This window comes from Paramisgurnus dabryanus, chromosome 18 (assembly GCF_030506205.2).
Source record: "Paramisgurnus dabryanus chromosome 18, PD_genome_1.1, whole genome shotgun sequence".
Lineage (NCBI taxonomy): Eukaryota > Metazoa > Chordata > Actinopteri > Cypriniformes > Cobitidae > Paramisgurnus > Paramisgurnus dabryanus.
Window position 1 is genome coordinate 18,911,569 of NC_133354.1, and position 18,630 is coordinate 18,930,198.

Consider the following 18,630-nt stretch of genomic DNA (forward strand, 5'->3'; position numbering starts at 1 on the left):
CCAGCTCATGAAACAACATGTATTTAAGTTGAGGTCTGTTTGTCTTGGGGATATGTGTAGGCGAGCTGCAGAGCGAGATTTTCTTTTCTTGGAGCTATTGTAAAGTGGGCCATGCTACAAGAGTGTATAATGCTGCTTTGGTATCCTAAATGTGACCAAGTCTATGAGAATAGTGTTCATGGCCACCTTCCCAAGAGGTTGACCCGCCTGACACTCAATCGCACACGAGTATTCAACAATAAGAACAAACTGTAATCATCAATTTACTTCCCAGGTAGTTTACTGTTAGAACCAAATCCAGCTTGTAAGTGAGATATGTGGCCTTTCATACTTAAATCTCCTCAGGCAGCTCTCTTGTTAAAGTCTTTTGAATCATGCTCTATTTTACAGAGGTAAATTACCCATGTTATACAGGAACCCATTGGGATTTAATTACGAGTTGTCAACCCAAAAATCATCCTACCAAATGTGTACACTAGTTTTCTCCATCTCTCACTCTCTAATTTATGTTTACGTAGACAGATGTACAGATAGGCAGATAGATAAAGAGAAAATTTCAGTCATACATATCCTTTAAAACAAGCCCTTACCTCAGTGCATGTCTATCACTATGTTATACAGTAGATACACAGATAGAAAGACAGATAGTTAGATAGATAGGCAAAAGAATAGATGTACTGTATGTATATCTAGATGGATATCTTAAAAACAAGCCCTTCCCTCAGTGCATGTCAATCACTAGCTGTTATTCTTGTCCTGTGTCATTCAGTTTTGCCCAATAGCTCTTTCAGATCAATGATATTGAGCCACAGGCAAATTCAGGACTGCAATCTCAATGCAGCTGTGACCTCCACGCATGGGGAAGAGAAGACCACGATCACACATAAAGAGTATTAAAAATTAGATCTGATTTTATTTAACTTCCCTCACCATTATCAATCACACCAAGTAAGAATGAACTTAGTCACAAACAACAACGATTAGGACATATGAAAACCTTTTGATAAATGCATTTCGGAGCCAAAAAGAAGAAATGACTGACACACAACATAACTGCACCCACTCACCTGTCACTCATCATGGGTGACATGTAGGTCTCCTACAAAAGGCTAGACAAACTGTCAAAACACCTGCATTAACCGGCTTTCAATCTAGGCTGAGTCATTAGGGACAAGTGAAGAAACATACCAAAAAACTTGAATAAGACTCGTGCTTCCCAGTTTCAGGCCAGTGGAGGTCAGTTCGGTCATTTTGAAACTGGCACAGACTTTTACCATTACTGTAAAACACCTGAAGCACAGTGATGGTGGGCCGCAGTTATCCTCATCAATAAGTTCATTGTTACCTTGCTGCATGTGATGGGATTGTTTTTATCGAGCACATGTGCGTGTCACCTGTTATTGATTCTCATCACAAATCCAATCTGTTGCATCAGTCAAGTTAAATTCACAATACCTCCTCTGGCAACCTGAGAGAATAAACTGCAAAGTCATCTACATGGTTCTGGTAAATCTTTAAAAAGAAGCCACAGGACAGGGTTTTCAACAAACTCTTGCTCAGACTGTGTTACTATATACAACTACACATTTTGTAAGGATATTATACAGCACCTTGGACAGCGACATAACACTCCCAACCAAAAAAACGTGTTACAAGCAGGAGCCCCTGCAAAAAGGCTTTTGTGAAAAACGGTGTCGTCAAACTTATACATATAGTAGATGTATAGATCACAACATTTGCTAATTTCAATGTCACTTTTTTCTATTATGATAGATTGATTTGACGCTTTCAATCTTATCACAGGTGACTGAAGGTTAAATGACGTATTGTGCTTTCGAGGAATATCCTGGCTCATGTTGTTAAGAAGACAAACAAAATGATGAGTTGAAGCCAAGCATTTAGTATTATAACATAGTCTACGTAAGTCTTAAAACAGGGATAACTGCCTTTCAATAAGTATATTAAAAGAAATCTGTATAAAATATTTCTGTCCTAAGTTCAGTTCTGGAGAATCCGCTCCCAGTTGCTCTGAAGGCCTATTAAAGCGCAGACCAGCAACTTAGTTTAAGCGTACTGGAGGCCAAATTTCCCTATTCTGATTTAATTGTCGTTTCCAACGATCCACACCTTTTTATATAAGATCAACCTGTGTTTGGTTATGGGCCTTGTCAATTTGTAACGTCGTTACAGCTCAGTTAAATTGCAAATTGCCTTACATTCAAGTAATATCAAAGCAGCAGTAAGTAAGCGTGTGCGAGCGAATGTGAGCGCGCCCGCGCGCGAATACGGCATATGTCTTTGCATATGTCAGACGATAGGATGAATCATTTAAACATTTCATTCTTGGCTAATATTACTGCAGAGACTCCCTCTCAGGCACCCATCTGTTACTTACATCAAACATTTTTATGTCGTCCGCACCATACATAAGCATACAACCGGTAAACGTCAATCCAACGCATTTGCAACCCCCAGCAAACGCATGTCGTGGGGATAAACTTACCGCAGTCTTTGCACAAGATCCTTCCAACATCTTTTTTCAGATTCTTCCCACTTGTATCTAAGGGAGCGAAGGATGCTTTGAAAACCAAGGGCTCGTCAGTGGGGTCCATGAAAAATATATACTTGTGATTCTTTTTCACTTTAGCGCACGGAGTCTCCGAGCCAAATTCCCCCACGGTGACGAGCTGCTCCCGCTCTAAACCCCCGCTGTTCCGCGGCCACACGTCCAGGACTTTGACATTCACACTGTACGGCTCCTCGGATGCGTTCTGGGGCGCGGACTGCACCTTGCCTTCAATCACCACGGCGGATCTGTAAGCCTGGTCCTGCAGGGAATTCAAACTCGGGGAGTAGCAGGCGAAGGAGACCCCGATGAGCAGCATGGATAAGTGTACCGAATCAAGCCTCCTCATGCCGCCTGCTTTGGCTCGATGGTCGGTGGTCGCGTTGCGGCAGGGCTGCGGGGCGATGGCGGTGGAGCTGGGTTGAAGGAAGAAACTGCGAATAGGCTCCAGTAGCACGGCGGCGCGGCAGACCTTGCGTAAGTGTCCATGCCATCGGGATCCGCTGCTGTTTTCCGATAAATTTGCAATAGGGAAATACCAGCTGGGAACCGGAAACGGCGTAATGGTGTTGGGTTAATACAAATCCCCTGTGAAGCGCATCCTAAAAATGTAGGAAAAGTAGTGGATGTTCTCTCCTCCGAAGACACAGGCGGGTATCCGCAAGACGCTGCCAGTCAATCTTTGCCCAAAAATTGCAGTGGTGAGCGCGCCCTGCTCTATATCTTTCACTGCAGTGAAATGTGAATGCTGCAGTAAACTATTTCGTTAACACACTCGCCACAAACCGTATCCCTCCTGCCCCGTCTCCGTCCGCCACCCCCTATCTATCAGGAACAGACCGAGCGACAGATATGTGCTGTAAGATTCCCCGCACCAGCGACACATTCAAGGCTGGGGTGCTGAAACGAACGCCCATGCGCCGGCGTATGTCTTTAGTCTCCGACACCCCGAGAAAAATTATCAATCCATGGTTTCTCCCATGACCAATCCTTACGTAGAGAAAAGAAAACACCAAAATGTATGGTGCAGGCGAGTATCCACCTTAAATCTCCCAATAAATGGTTACAGAGACGCAGTAAACCGCTTCCACAGATCTGCGATGCTCTGAGTGCGAATGGGTCCTCAGGATTTTTGAACCGACAGCTTTGAATGAGTTTTGCGTCTCATACCATTACTAAATCATGCCCTGCATTCAGGTCACATTCGCCGCTCTGCCTCAAAGAGAAAAAAATGATAGCGAGGCGTTGCATCAAATCTATAAGCTACATCTGACATCCCTTGCATTGCTGGAATATGCACACGATATCATTTTACCAAATCAAATTAAGAAACTTTAAGAATGTATACTGCATCAAAAGCAAAATATGATACAAAAATGAACAATTATTCTTTAATGCTAGCTTTGAATAACAGAGACACTTGTTGTTCAAAACGAGATGATCCAAATAATAATTAAATGTCACTAATAATTCACTGATTTAGTCTTATATATAAAATAAGCAAAATCCTGACGTCGACAATTGAATGAAAGCTGAACCTGTGGATCTGCAAAGGAGTGTGTATAAAAATTCACTAAGAGCGACATCTGCTGTTCTGTGCGCACAGGACCGTGAGAGCCAAAACATTTTAAGCATGACTGTGTTTATCAGCAGGTTGTCGTGGTCCCTCATAATGTCTAGTTTAGTATACTCTTAAAACAAATGTTTTAAACCCTAAAACTAGGCTTGAACAATGAAACTTGTTTTTAAAGCATCAAATACGTTTTTATCTCAAAGTTAGTTTCGAAATCTGCAGTCAATTACTTTTAAGTTAATTAAGGGGCATTTTGTACAACACATGCACCAACTCAATACTTTTACATTTACAATAACTTTAAAACTGATACATCTTTTGAAACCTGTTGTTAAGCCATAACAAAGTCAGAGGTAACTGTCCATGGTTCTGAATCAGAACTGCCCCAGACCTCCCACTGATAAAAGTAAGTGCCAAATGCATCTAACATCAATTTCTATGATGATAACATCACTTTCTACAAGTCTTTCTATGATTAACCTCTTACAGCATGCCTACCAAAGTCAGTGGTTTCAGACAGGGCATGCCACATGTACGCAATCAGGCTTGTCTACTTCTGTCTCGGTGAAAAACAATCCAGCCTGATTGAATTTGCAAAGTAGTATAATTCTGCTTTTTAATGATAACATTAAGCATGCATCTCAATTATTAAATACGTTTTGGCACCATAGGATTTTGATACACCCTTTATCAGTGTGTTTCAACCAAGTGATGGAGGCCCACTAGGGGGCCTCAACAAACTTCCAAGGGTGCCTTAGGGCAATGTTTCCTATCCTGGTATTTTAAGAGCAAATATACATCTTTAGAAATGTCAAGCTCTAAAATATTGTATTGGATACAAATTGTGAGTTGGGGGGCTTTGAAGTCAAAAAGGTTGAGATCCACTATCATATGCACACTGAGAATATGTAGGATAAATCTCAGAACTACTTTACAGTAGTATTCTCCAGCATTGGATATCTTTCGAAATATTATTTTTTTCTTCCATATACACTGGTAAAAATAAATGTTCTCTTTCAGAAAGTATGATTCCATCAAGAACCTTTAACATCCACATAACCTTTCTGCTGTACACACTGTCAGAAAAAAAGGTACAGAACTATACATTTTCTGTTGCTGGGATAGGACCCTCGAAAGTTCAGTTTTACACCTTTATGGGTATACAACACATTGAAATTTTGTACCATTTGGGGTACAATATTATACCCTAAGTACCTATTGTGTACCTTAAGGCAGTGTTTCCCAATCCTGGTACTCGAGGACCCCCTTCCAGAAAGTTTTAGATGTCTTCGTATTCAACACACCTAATTTAATTCATGAGGTTGTTAGGGAGACGTGTTTACAATTTTGGAAGGAGGCTGATAAGTTGAATCGGGTGTTTAAAATAAGGAGACATCTAAAACTTTCTGGGAGGGGGTCCTCAAGGAGCAGGATTGGGAAGCACTGCCCTAAGGAACAATTTTGTACCACTTAAATTTTAGGGGTCATAACAATTTCTTAAGGGACAGTAATGTGCCCAAAAAGGTACAACCTCGAATTATGTGTTGTATACCTGTACAAAACTTAACCTTAGGGTAACACCCCAGTGCCAGAAAAGATACATTTTTTTTGTGTGTGTGTAAAACCTGTATTTTAAATGTAGCTTACAATATATTGATAAAGAACCTTTAGCTGCAATAACGATAAAGCAACAGTGCGAGGCGCACGAGCTATTTGCTTTCTCCAACAAAACGTGGTGACATCAGAGCGCACGCGCACGGCGTTGAGCTCGTGCGTGCGTCCGTCTCCATGCCACGACTCTCTCTTTCGTTCCATCTTGTGAACGGCGCAACGGTGAAGCGGCACCACGGCAGTGTTTACAGTAGGCCTTCGGGGCTTACAGGTTTTCATCTTCGTTTTTGACAGTGTTCAACTGCGAAGGGCTTGCACAGGGGCTAACGCTTTGCCTGCAGACTGAGCGGGGTAAGATATGCCGAAAAACGTCGCTCGTTATGAGGTCTGCGACTTTGGCAACAGCAGTGCACTTTACGATGATATGACATAGTATGCCCCCGTATGTGTTTTTTAATCGGTGTAACATCCACGGAATGCATTTGCGCATCCGTGGGTAGATATGACAGACTGCTTGCGCGAACTCGGTAACTGTTTACAGTGGACAGATAGTGCGGCTGTCACACTGTTGCGGCAAATCCGATGTGCCATTTAAATGTAACTGTCACATACCGTGATGTGTTTAGGCTAACAGAGTTCACCTTCGACCAAAAAACAAGTACACCTTTAAGTGGTGTTTATGGATTGGAAGCAACAATACCTCTGTCCTTTAATCTTTTTTCTTCTTTTACAGAGACACGCACTATCACTGTGTTAGGCCCACATTAAACCAGTTTACAAGTTTCAGATGACAGAAGGATGGTTAAATTTCAATTAAGAAAGGCCTGTTAAACCATTTTTTCTTATTATTTGGACAGTGGCAGGCCACACAAAGTTAGTGACCACTTGTTTTTGATAGAAGATAATCCGACCTAAAATCATTTAAGTTTTGTTTTAGAAGAAAAACACCGACAATAGATATTTAGATTAGAAAACAAGCAAACATACAGTTTAAATGGATTTTATTAATTGTAAGTTTTATGTTAGTACATAAACAGACACATAAAAGTAAGCATTACAGTCCAAGACATTTTTCAACTACTCGTTTATTACGGTTGATGTTTATGTTCGGCTCATGCGATTTTTAGCAAATTCTTGCACGAAAAATTAAAACATTACAAAATTAAATTGTTGGTACTCTTTCCACGTGCATAAACATTTTTTATATATATATTTTTTTAATTGTATAATTATGAAAGACCAATGCATGTTATTTATTAATTTATTTAAAAAAATGATTAAATGCTTGTGCACATTGAAATAAAGTTTCATAAAATAATTTATTTCATGTAAGGGCCATTACAAGGTTTCGACCTGTCAGGTCTTCATCAGGCATTTCCTCAAGGAATAAATTATTTAATTTTGTTATTATTTAAAAAGGTTTATTTAACTAGTCCTTCTTATTTGATGCTTTGTTTTCTTTGCAAACTATTTTTTGCATGTGGACATTCTCTTTATTGCAGTATTCCCCGACTGGGGAAAATAGCATGTACAGTATTGTTTTTCCCTTTACAAACATACACTAAATTTATGCATGGGAAAAATATCAGAGTTCTCTCTACTAAAATGTTTTTTTTATGTTTTAGTACATTCTGGATGCCATTTAAATATTTTTTAATAATTGTTATTCCATTTCTTTATTTTTAAGGCATTAATCAGTAGGCCTGTGTATAAACATTTTACCAAATGTCCTTTTATAATCAAATGTTATTACATTGCAGGCGTCGGATGGATTTTTTATTTTCTTTACTTTATTGTCAAAAGATCTAGTTTGTATTTTTTTTTTACTATACATTGCAACGGAAACTTTTATACTGAATAACATCAAAATGCAACAACGATGTCTTACTGGCGATGCTGTGATATTTCATTGTCAATAGCACATTTGTAATAGATGAAAGATACCGTCAGAAGGCTTCAAAATGCTTCAATTTTTTCACATATGTTTATTCTGGTTGTCAAAACCATATAGGCCTACCATATTTTGCCTTATTTGTAAGAGGCTGGGGATTTTTTACACAAATGAATATTAATATGAGAATTATTCTAATGCTTAAAATATATAAGAATAAGTAAATTCATAGACAGAATCGATAAATCTGTGTAAAAATATATAAATAATATGCTTCAAAAAAGCGACGACTGATTTTCTGACGATTATAGACATCATTTGAATTACATTGAAAACAGTTCAAATATATTAAAGAATCAATTATTTATTAAAAATATTAGTGAATTTATTATATTTCGATTTTTTTATGTTATTGCAAAATTACGGCGTGTTTGAAAAGTAGGAAAGCACAGGAAAAACAAGTGGCAAAATTGTATGCATTACAGTAAGGTATTAGTTTCACTTTTTATAAAACAGTTTGCTTTAAAAACAATGCTTATTAAACGAATGTATCCTTTAACGTTTCCATTAGACTTTCAAACAAATTGAATTAATATCACGTATACATTTAAAATAGTCATTAATATGACTAGTCAAAAGCAATGCTGTATAAGATTACAATAGGCCTGTGCCTTTAAGTTATTTTGGTAAATTATTAAAAATCGTTTAGTTCTTTTTATTATAAATAAACGACTGTAATAAATGACTGTAACCCATTAATAACTCAACTGTATATGCATTCGAAATCCATGTTTTTAAATAGGAGAACAAGGATATTTGTCCCAGTTTACTCAAGTAAAACAAAATATATCTTTACTTTTGATAGTCAGTTTATGTCAAATATCATGCAGACTCACAGACATATCATACAGACTATCATAAAGATTTTCAACGTTTTTGTCCTTGTCCGTGAATAATATAAAGCTCATTAATGAAACGTTAAAAAACCTGATGTTGCCACATTATACAAAAATGTTTCATAATTTATATGATTGGTATAATAAACTGTTCCATTAATTTTTCATTAAGTTCCATCAAGTTAACTTCCATCAATTTGACATTTTATAATAGGCTAACTTAAGTAACTTATCTGTTTCAACTTCTCTTTATAAGTAATTATAAATCAGTTTATTACAAAAATATAGTTATTTCTGACCCTGTGAAATCCAGGCGAAAAGATAGGAGCATCAAAGTTTGATTTTACTGATTGATTTTAATCTTTGACATGGCTTTACTACATGAAGATTATATTTTCACAGAATAGTCTACACATTATATGGTGATTTTTTCAGAAAATAGTAACAACACAAAAATGAATGGGTTTTTAAACAGGGTAACATTTTGGCAACTGTCTGATTTAACTTAAGGTATGCAGCAATTACATTTAAAAAACTCACTCAGATTGAAAACTTTACTGGAATAATATCTTTTTCTGGGCTAAATAATTCATATTAAGATCAGGCTGGACAAAGATTAAAAAAAAATACAAACCGCAACAATACCAAAAGCAACTCACAACATTCCTTAGCTAAAACAGATTTTTATTTATATTAAATTAATCAAATTTATAATGTACGGCCGGGCCTGTGTGACGACTTGCCCCGATCTTGACATTTAAATAAAAATAACATGTTCTAAAAACACAGTTCAACGTTTGTAAGCTAATGTGTTATTGTAATTTAATACGAAACTTTCAAATTTTAAATTAGTACTAATATACTTGTTACTTCCCTGCATGACAACTAACTATGTTATTTCTTGTGTCTGAACGTTATTTTAGGACAATTTGCGTCAATTTTGTTCTTATTCATACTCACTTAAAAAGAAAGGTGACATACGATACCACAGAAGAACCATTTTTTGTCTGAATGGCTCTAAAAAAAACTTTTAACATCCAAATAACCTTTCTATTTCACAAAAGGGTTTTTGTAGTGAAAAAGCATCTGTAGATTATAAAAAGCTATGAAAGAAGTTATTTTAAGAATGGTTCTTTGAGGAACCAAAATTGTGAAGAACCTTTTAAGCACCCTTAATTTTTAAAGTGTACACGCGATGTTTAGTTTTAGTACCTTGAGGAAAATACTCTGCTTTCAGATTAAATTATCTCAAATCGTGTTTTGATGTAAATCAGAAATATAAAAAGCACTTTACATATATTTTTTTTGAAACAGTCCTTAAAAACTAAATAATTTTTGACACAGACCATTTTTATTATACATGGAAAATATGTTTATCATAAATGTAAAATTTCGTTTATTGGTGGAAATTATAGGACTAGTATTTTCGAGTAATTACAAAAAAACAAATTGTGAAATATATATGAATTGGTTGATTACCATGTTTGATGTGCACAGATGCCTGTAGGTAACATAAACCTACAGAACGTTTAAAAATGTAATTAGGCCCGGAATAGTACAATAATGCATCTGGTATCTCTACGAATGCATATTGCAAACATACTTCCATTTATTATCTTTTCAGTCATTTTATTCCTACTTTAAATGTTTCTAAATGAAAGATTAGTCTAACTAAATCGAAGCTCAACGAAGATATGTGACCTGTCTGAATCTAAATGTCTACTAAAATGCCAAATTCTTTCATTTATTTTCTATTAAAAGTGTGCAATTTCCCCATAATTCGTCCCTGAAATCAGAAAGACTTAAAATATGTATTACTTATAATATTTAATCTATTATTAACTGTTTATTGATCGATTAAACGCATTTAAAAAATTCCCCAGAAAGTACCAATCTAAGAAAAATTGCCTGTATAAATGGGCAATTTTTACGTATTCGACACCAGTAAAATAACCTGGAAAGACAGTAAATACAGGTTTTTGTATTTGAATCTGTGTATCATTGTTTTGTAGCATAAAATTTGAATGTGACACGAACTTAAACCTCCCTTAAGATTATTTTGCGGTGAAGGTTATTGAATTTACTGTCAGTATCCATGTACCGTGAAAGCTCGAGTCTGAACAGCGCTCGTCTCGTCTCCTCACGCAGATCTCGCGAGAGCGGTGGCGTGGCTGGTTGGCAGTAGGCTTGCAGTAAGACAGAGGAGAAGGCAGGCAGCATCATGGCGGACAGAGACAGTGGAAGTGAGCAGGGAGGAGCAGCCACGGGCCCGGGTGTCGGTTCCATGCACCCAGTGACAGGAGGGGCGGGCTCGGCTTCCGGGCTGCAGCACGAGACGCAAGAGCTCGCCTCGAAGCGGGTTGACATCCAGAACAAGCGCTTCTATCTGGACGTAAAGCAGAACGCGAAAGGCCGCTTCTTGAAGATAGCTGAAGTCGGGGCCGGGGGAAACAAGAGCCGCCTCACTCTCTCCATGTCCGTCGCGGTCGAGTTCCGCGACTACCTGGGGGACTTCATCGAGCATTACGCCCAGCTGGGGCCGAGCAATCCGGACATAGCGCAGGACGAGCCGCGGCGGGCGCTGAAGAGTGAGTTCTTGGTTCGGGAGAATCGGAAGTACTACATGGATCTAAAGGAGAACCAGAGGGGCCGGTTTTTGAGGATCCGACAGACCGTCAACCGGGGGCCCGGTTTGGGATCGACGCAAGGCCAGACGATCGCTCTTCCAGCCCAGGGACTTATCGAGTTTCGCGACGCTCTCGCCAAACTCATCGACGACTACGGAGTGGAGGACGAGCCCGCGGAGCTGCCTGAGGGAACCTCGTTAACTGTGGACAACAAGCGCTTTTTCTTTGACGTGGGCTCCAACAAGTACGGGGTGTTCATGAGGGTGAGCGAGGTTAAGCCCACCTATCGTAACTCTATCACAGTGCCCTACAAAGTGTGGTCCAAATTCGGGAACACATTCTGTAAGTACGCAGACGAAATGAAAAAGATTCAAGAGAAACAGAGGGAAAAGCGGGCGTGCGAGCTGCAGCAACAGCAAGAGGAGATGCACGGAGACGGCGGGGACGAGGATTGATAGTGGATGGAAAAAAACATGCAAAAAATCACCAGAGTAACATAAAGAGAAATTATAAGTACACACTTTACTGTAAAAAAAAGAGAGATACGTAAAAAAAGATTTAACTGTTTAACTCCAAGGGAGCACTACCCACAAAAAACAACACCTCCACAAACTGACAGTTGAGAGCATCGCTGGACATTATCCACTTACCCATCATTAATACAGTAAGCGGCTGCTAAACAGAGTAATAACATTATATATGAACTGTCTTTCCTACTTGACTACAACAGAACTGAGTGTTTATTTCCCTTATTAACCGAGAAGTTTTTTACACGTTACAAGTGTTTGCAAACGTTCACATGGAGTCACATTGGAGTTATGAGGAATCAAATCCTTTCTATGTAAGCTATTGACTTCAGCACAAATCCGATGTTTAGGTTGTTTTGTCTTTTTATCCAAAATTTAAATCTATCTGAAGAGGTTGTCATGGTAACCATGCCACTAGATATTACAAGCATCACATGAGGGCTAGCTAGGGATCTCGGTGTGAAGATACAACCTGTTGATCGGTCCCTAAGAAGAGGTACAGAGGTCAATCCATGGACGCTTATATTCCAGTAAAGTGTCGCTGTGTGCAGGACAGGATTCGAGCTATGAAATGCTATGGGTTTTTTGTTGTGGAGACCTCTTCCAAACCATTCTGAGGAGTATTACCAGTGTTTTTCCTAAACTGAAGTTATTGTCATGCAGATGATATGCTATGTATTTGTGTCTCGTTGTCATGCGCAGTGTATAAAAGAGGTAAACAAAGGTACTTAGGTGAGAGCAATGATAACAGAAACGAAAGAGCTCTTTTTGGTAAATGACAAATTTAACCCCTTATCTACCAGACCCCCTCAAGTACACGTACAAAGAATCGTATGAAATGTAGAAAATATACAAAGTATGATTTTGTGAATCAGATGTTTTTCAGTAGAGAAAAAACAACCCACGTTTTTAGTGGGGAATTTGACAAACAATCTGTAAAAGGGTTATATATAAACAAGCAAAATATATAGATAGATAGATATATCAGTCTACCAATGAGAGTATGAGTGGCGCCAAGGAATGCTGTAGTTGCATGTTAACCGGTACACAGCCACATTGAGGTGGATTTCTCAATGTTTGTCCTCAAGGACTCTTCTTTGTAACATTTTCAATGTCCATAAATTCAGTTTGTAGTTTTCGTTTAAGAAATTAGTTATGAAAATGTAAACGATAGGAGAATATCAACACTTTTGACTGTTTATCATACGTAAATGACAAGTCTTTGGACTGAAAGTCCTCTTTTAACGGGGGTCCTTGAGGACCTGTGTTGGGAGACCCTGACTTTAATGAAACTTGTTGGGGAGCATACTCTTCAGCATTAAACAACCTGGTGCCTTACAGACTCTGCATGCTTATACACTGGCAGGTGCTTTGGATATAAGTTTTTGTTTTCTCGTCTGTTTTTGTTTGGCCCTGTCCTCTCCTTTATGCTGTTGCATAACTCATGCTTGGTTCCCTGATGAAAAGGAATTCGTTGTTCAAAGGTTTGGGAGAACGATACCTTTGATCACAACCGGTGACTCAGGCTGCCCATGTCAAGGCCAAAAGTCACCTTGGCGTTTATTGTCCCCATACATAAACACCATGAGGTGTTTGTAACCTTTAGTTGATCAAATGACAACTGTGTGCTGAGCAAAGGGAGGTTTGGTTGTGTTTCTTGACGACTGGGTTTAGCTTTCAACAATGTTTTTGATTGAAAGGTAATCTTGAGTTCTCTACTGAAACCCTCATAGTTGGCAGCACTGCGTCATTTGTCAAAGACCAAAAGCCTAGTTTGTGGTGTGTGGCCAAGCCTTTTTTTCCCTTTCCCTAACTTTTTATTGTTGCTTTACATAATTTGGAAACTCTTGCTCACCAAGTACGATTTTATTTTTTTTCCCAGTGCTATATTTCATTACTGTGTGCAATATTGAACGTGCCAATGTTGGCAATATATGTATATCAATTAAATATATGATTAATATTGGAAACGCATGTGGCAGAATTCCATGTTTATTTCTTTAAAGGTTTTCATTTCTTTAAAGCCTTTTATCTGCACAAAAAGGTGTTTATCTGGAAAAGAAACCAATTTTAATGAGCAGGCTTCATCAATTTAGATGAAGTGAAAACATAGCAGTTATATAACCTGTCTGCACTTTTTGTAAACATTCATGTTACAGATGCACCCCAGTTTGGGCTCCTGTTCCTCCAAACATAGGAGGGTTGGGGTTTATTGAAATGGCATATGAAATGATGGGGGTGTGAAGGCCTTTGGGTAAGGGGCAATGAATATGTATCTTTGAGTTCCATTCGTATACATGGGAAGATGCTTATGAAGGTGTGACCTCTTCTGTCTCCAGCTGGAGAAAATGTCTGACCAATGTTTGTTTGAAATTTATCTCGACAAGGAATGCCTTGCGCAGTTTATTTTTCTTTATCTGTTAACTTATGTTCCTTCCCTTTGCAAAGAGGATCACTGAATTACTCATTCGGCGGTCATGCGTCAGATATAATTTATGTACATTTTACAAATTAAAAAAATAAAATAAAAAGAAATGTTAATTTACCCACCTCTCACGAAAAGAATGTTCAATATCAATGTTTCTGTGTTTTCTTTTCTCATATCCAATAGGTTCAGGTAGTGGCTGTTGCTAAAACTGAGGTTTTTGACTTCCATGAAGTTTTCTCTGTGTACGCATAGTTGATGTAGCACCTCTGAATCTGACCTGAAGCATGCAGACTAACAGTTTTGTAATAACGTGTCTTGTCATTTAATGCAATCTCCTGTCCTGTATGGGTAATGTTCGTTGGTTCCAGTGGTTAACTAATAATTCTACATTTTCTAAAAAATGTGAACGTATTAAAGTTTATTTTATCATCTTACATTTTTCATAAGAATATATAATATATAAGTAAATGAGTAAATATAACAGTGTGAATGATGGGGTCTTTCTCAGATCAGCAACCGTAAGAGCATTAGATATTTTTGATAAGCTGCATTCCAATGGTCATTCTGTTGAATGTATTCTGAAAATCATATACATATATAAATCATATATATTTGTCTTAATTGTGCCTTATACCATTATTTTACTAAATCTTCAGAATGTTTAAAATAGTACATTGATTTTCCAGATTTCATTTGAACTGGATCTCTTGTTCTCTTTCTATGTCATATTTTGTTTAAATAACTAACATGTGTTTGGGATAAGAGAATTCTGGTGTTTAAATGCAAAATTAAATTAAATTGTAATTATTACTATTATTAAAAAGCATGTTTTTAAAGCAGGAATGTTTTTTAAAACATAAAATGTAAAATTCAAATTCTTTTTTTTCTACAAAATGTAAGTAAATTATTATCCTTGAACTTTTTGACAAAAAAAATGTTTACGATGTAAACCAATCCCTCTTACATTGTAAAAAATACGGATAAAACATTAATGCAAACACAACCACTAATTGTAAAAATCTAAACTGAAAAAAGCAAATAAACAGTTGTCACATTTATAAAATAGTAGTTTAAGCTGTGGTAAAATCCTTAACAAAACTGAAAAGTTGGAATCGCAATCAGAAGGCGTACATGGTAAAGTTGAGTAGTTTTATTAGTCATAGATAAAAAAGCATTTCAATGAGACAATTGACTAATATTAAAAAAGTAACATGTAACTTTGGACTAAAAGTTGGCACAATTTATGTGGAATTTTCAGAATTGTGGCAATACGAAAGTTCTTAGTACTTCCATTTGTTGCTGAAGTGTTTTTGGGAAACAGGTTGAATGCCAACAATGACTATAATTTACTTAACAAACTTACACAATTATGTTTAATAAAATAAAAAGTTGACATTTAATTAATAAGGAGCCTTTAGTAATGTTTTAAAAGAAGTTTAAATAGCCTACTGAAACAACAAGTTTAACTGTTTTTAAAATTAACAGTTCATAATTCATAATTAAACATTCATAATTAATATTTTTTCATTATATTGCTATTCTTTTTTATTTCTTTTTCACCCTACAATACTATACGCTCTCAAAAAAGTACAAAATTGGTCCCTATAGCTGTCAATGGGGTGGTACCCTTTTAAAAATTACATGTGCACATAAAAAGTTCATTTTAGTACCTCAGAGGTACATATTGGTACCAAATGTATAGATATTGACATTTAAATTGAATATTAGGGCTTTTTAAAGGGGTACTGCCTTGACAGCTTGGGACCATTTTATCTGACAGTGTAACATTTGAGTCAAGAAAGAGCAGCATAGTGTTTGAAGATCTGCCAGGTCTGTCTATTTGCTTTTTCAATAGCAAGTAATAAATGTGAAACTAATATGAAAATAGTTTTTTTATTAAACACCCTGTAAAAGCACCTAGTCCAACAATGACAATAATTATTAATAATACATACCCTTTAAAAATAGCAACATTTCTGAAAAGAACGCAACTGGTCATTTTCTACCTAATGAGGGAATAAGTATCTTCTGAACAAAACGGTTTCTTAACAGCATTCAATCATTCCGCACTATTGGCATCACCAAGCAGAAATGCAAAAACAAGAATCTGGACTGGTTCCCAAGACAAGGTTTAGATTAAGTTAGGCCTAAACTATATTAGGATATTTAAGTTTTTAACATACCTTACGAATAAACATTACTGTTGTGCATCTTAAGACTAAATAATATCACTTATATATTTTAAGATATGTCAATGTAAGCTGTTTAAGTTAAGACAGCTCAAGCCCTGCTGGTTTTATTCGTAATTGTATTGGTTCAAATGGAATATGGCCCAAAACACAATACAGTGTATTGGTCTTTGTTGGTCTCTAATGGTATGTATTGGTTCTAAAGGTATATGGCCCAAAACACATTACAGTGTAGTGGTTTTAATGGTAAAAGCTAATGGTTCCTACTGGTATTTGAATGGAAACCATTAGAATTTTCTGTAATGGTTTATTGTTTTTTTTTCAGCAGGGAGCATGCATTTTATTTTGAGACTGGGAAACAACAGCAAAATGTCTTGCGCTTAGGGCTGCATAACAACTAATCGCAGCTAATCGTTTGCAGAATGAAAGTTTTTGTTAACAATTATGTATATATAAATACACACACATACCTTTATATTAAGAAATATTTACACATGTATATAGACCCTTTTACAGCCTATGTGATCAAATAGCCTGGTGTTGTTCCCCAGTGGTTCTAACGTGTTAGCAACTCAGAAAGTTTATCAAAACGGTTTCCAAGCATCAAAATGTCTGGTTGTTGCGTTTGGTTGCACTAATATAATATTGTAATATATATATATATATATATATATATATATATATATATATGTATCTGGACACTTTATATTTGGCCATCTGCTAACGTCTTCTATCCACTCCTCTATAGTACACGGATCTGGTAGCTGTGTTGAAAAAGTTGATAAAGTCAACTTTTTAAAGTAGCTTTCTATGTCTGTGTTGCTTCACTGCTGATTCTTGCCATAATTCTGTTGCCAATATGCGCGCGTATACGTTGCTGCGCATTATTGTGTACAAACAGTAAAAGGGTCTATACATTTTTATAGTTAATTTATATTATGTATAAATATTAATACTTTATAAAGCATAAGCATCTTTTTTTCTTCTTAAAATTATACATGTATGCTTGTGTAAACAGAATATACACACACATATATATGATGTAAACAAAAACTTTTATTCTGCAAACAATTAGTTGTAATGCAGCCCTACTTGCATTTCCTCTAACATTGCATTATCTACATCCTAGATAACCCATCTGATTAAAAATAACATCTGACAAAATAGAGAAAAATCTTGCAGATAAAAACTGCACTGGCATTAAACTAAGCAGAATGCAATGCATTAAAGGACACCAACATTGCCTTCCTAGAATGTCCATTTCAAAACGTGAACTATTGGCATTAGAGGGGTTAAAAGACTCCAAAATAGGCACCATGGATATTAAAACCTTTCTTAATCAATGTGCCAGATTGAATTCAATAAGTCATATCAACATTTTGTTTTGCATTCGACTCAGCACTAGTCAAAAACTTAAATAGTATGGTGAATTGGCTGATAACCAACTTGACATAGAGTATAGTAAGAAAACTACTATTAGACATAATAATATTATGATCTTACATTTTAGTAAGTGGCTTTTTCCCCAGGTCACTTATCCAGTGGTTTAGATCTGAAAACTAAGATCTTTGAAGTTCCCTAACAGGCACCTTAATGTATTTTAGTGGAAACTTTAAGCTGAATCCTTCTCTATTCATTATGGTCCACTTCATTAATAATGTCCAGATGTTTAGTATGTCAAAGTGTCCTATGTGAGTCAGAGGGGACCTATTTCTGTGGCTATAAGCGCTGGTGGGTGTGGTGCTTTAAAAAAGAAACCAGCTGGGGGTTATCAAGCCTGAGCATGCATGTACACCCAAATTATGCACATACAACTTTAAACAAACTATATTTTGAAACGTCTGGAAGAGGTTACTGTTTAATGGTCATCAAAATGGTCAGTAAGGAGGAATGAACAAGAGAATGTATGAACATGCAATAAACTGACTGGGCCTTGTTAATGACACAAGTCTTGAATTGTTTAAGTATTAGGCAGCTTGAATAAAAACTTAAAAGCCAGGACCAAGAACTGAGAATCTGCGGTTTGCATATGTGGCTCCTTTGTAAGCATCTGCACTTACTGGAAACAAACCAAGTAGAGCTTCTGCACTTCAGTCATATAAAAGTGTCTAAAGAAACAGATTAACAATGTGAACAAGCATGAATTATAGTCGCCATGCTGAATAGTCTAAACAGTTGAATGCACTGCCTTTCTACAACAGCCAATAAAATCTTTCACATCAATCTCAAGTTTTGAGATTCTTTGCGCCATCTGGTGGTCAAATGGTCCATCTGGTAAAGATTATAAGCAAGTAAATGTAATACATTTTAAGTATTTATTAT

General features: G+C 36.7%; 2 protein-coding genes across 8 annotated transcripts in view; one reads left to right on the plus strand and one right to left on the minus strand.

Annotated features, from left to right (window-relative positions):
- Positions 1 to 4,093, minus strand: part of nrg2a (neuregulin 2a) — a 96,688-nt gene extending 92,595 nt beyond the window's left edge. For 2 of the 7 annotated variants that reach the window (XM_065287145.2, XM_065287143.2), the window contains exon 1: positions 2,504 to 4,091. In XM_065287145.2, the coding sequence (XP_065143217.1) occupies positions 2,504 to 2,915 (412 nt within the window). In that variant the 5' untranslated portion in view covers positions 2,916 to 4,091. Of the gene's footprint in view, positions 1 to 2,503 lie in introns of all 7 variants that reach the window. The other 5 variants (XM_065287142.2, XM_065287146.2, XM_065287147.2 and 2 more) reach the window with 5 other exon arrangements.
- Positions 4,094 to 5,921: 1,828 nt separating this feature from the next.
- puraa (purine-rich element binding protein Aa) lies at positions 5,922 to 14,265 on the plus strand. Its single transcript, XM_065287151.2, has 2 exons — positions 5,922 to 6,101; positions 10,686 to 14,265. The coding sequence occupies exon 2, from the start codon at positions 10,759 to 10,761 to the stop codon at positions 11,617 to 11,619; it is 861 nt and encodes a 286-aa protein (XP_065143223.1). The 5' UTR covers positions 5,922 to 6,101; positions 10,686 to 10,758; the 3' UTR covers positions 11,620 to 14,265.
- Positions 14,266 to 18,630: the final 4,365 nt, after the last annotated feature.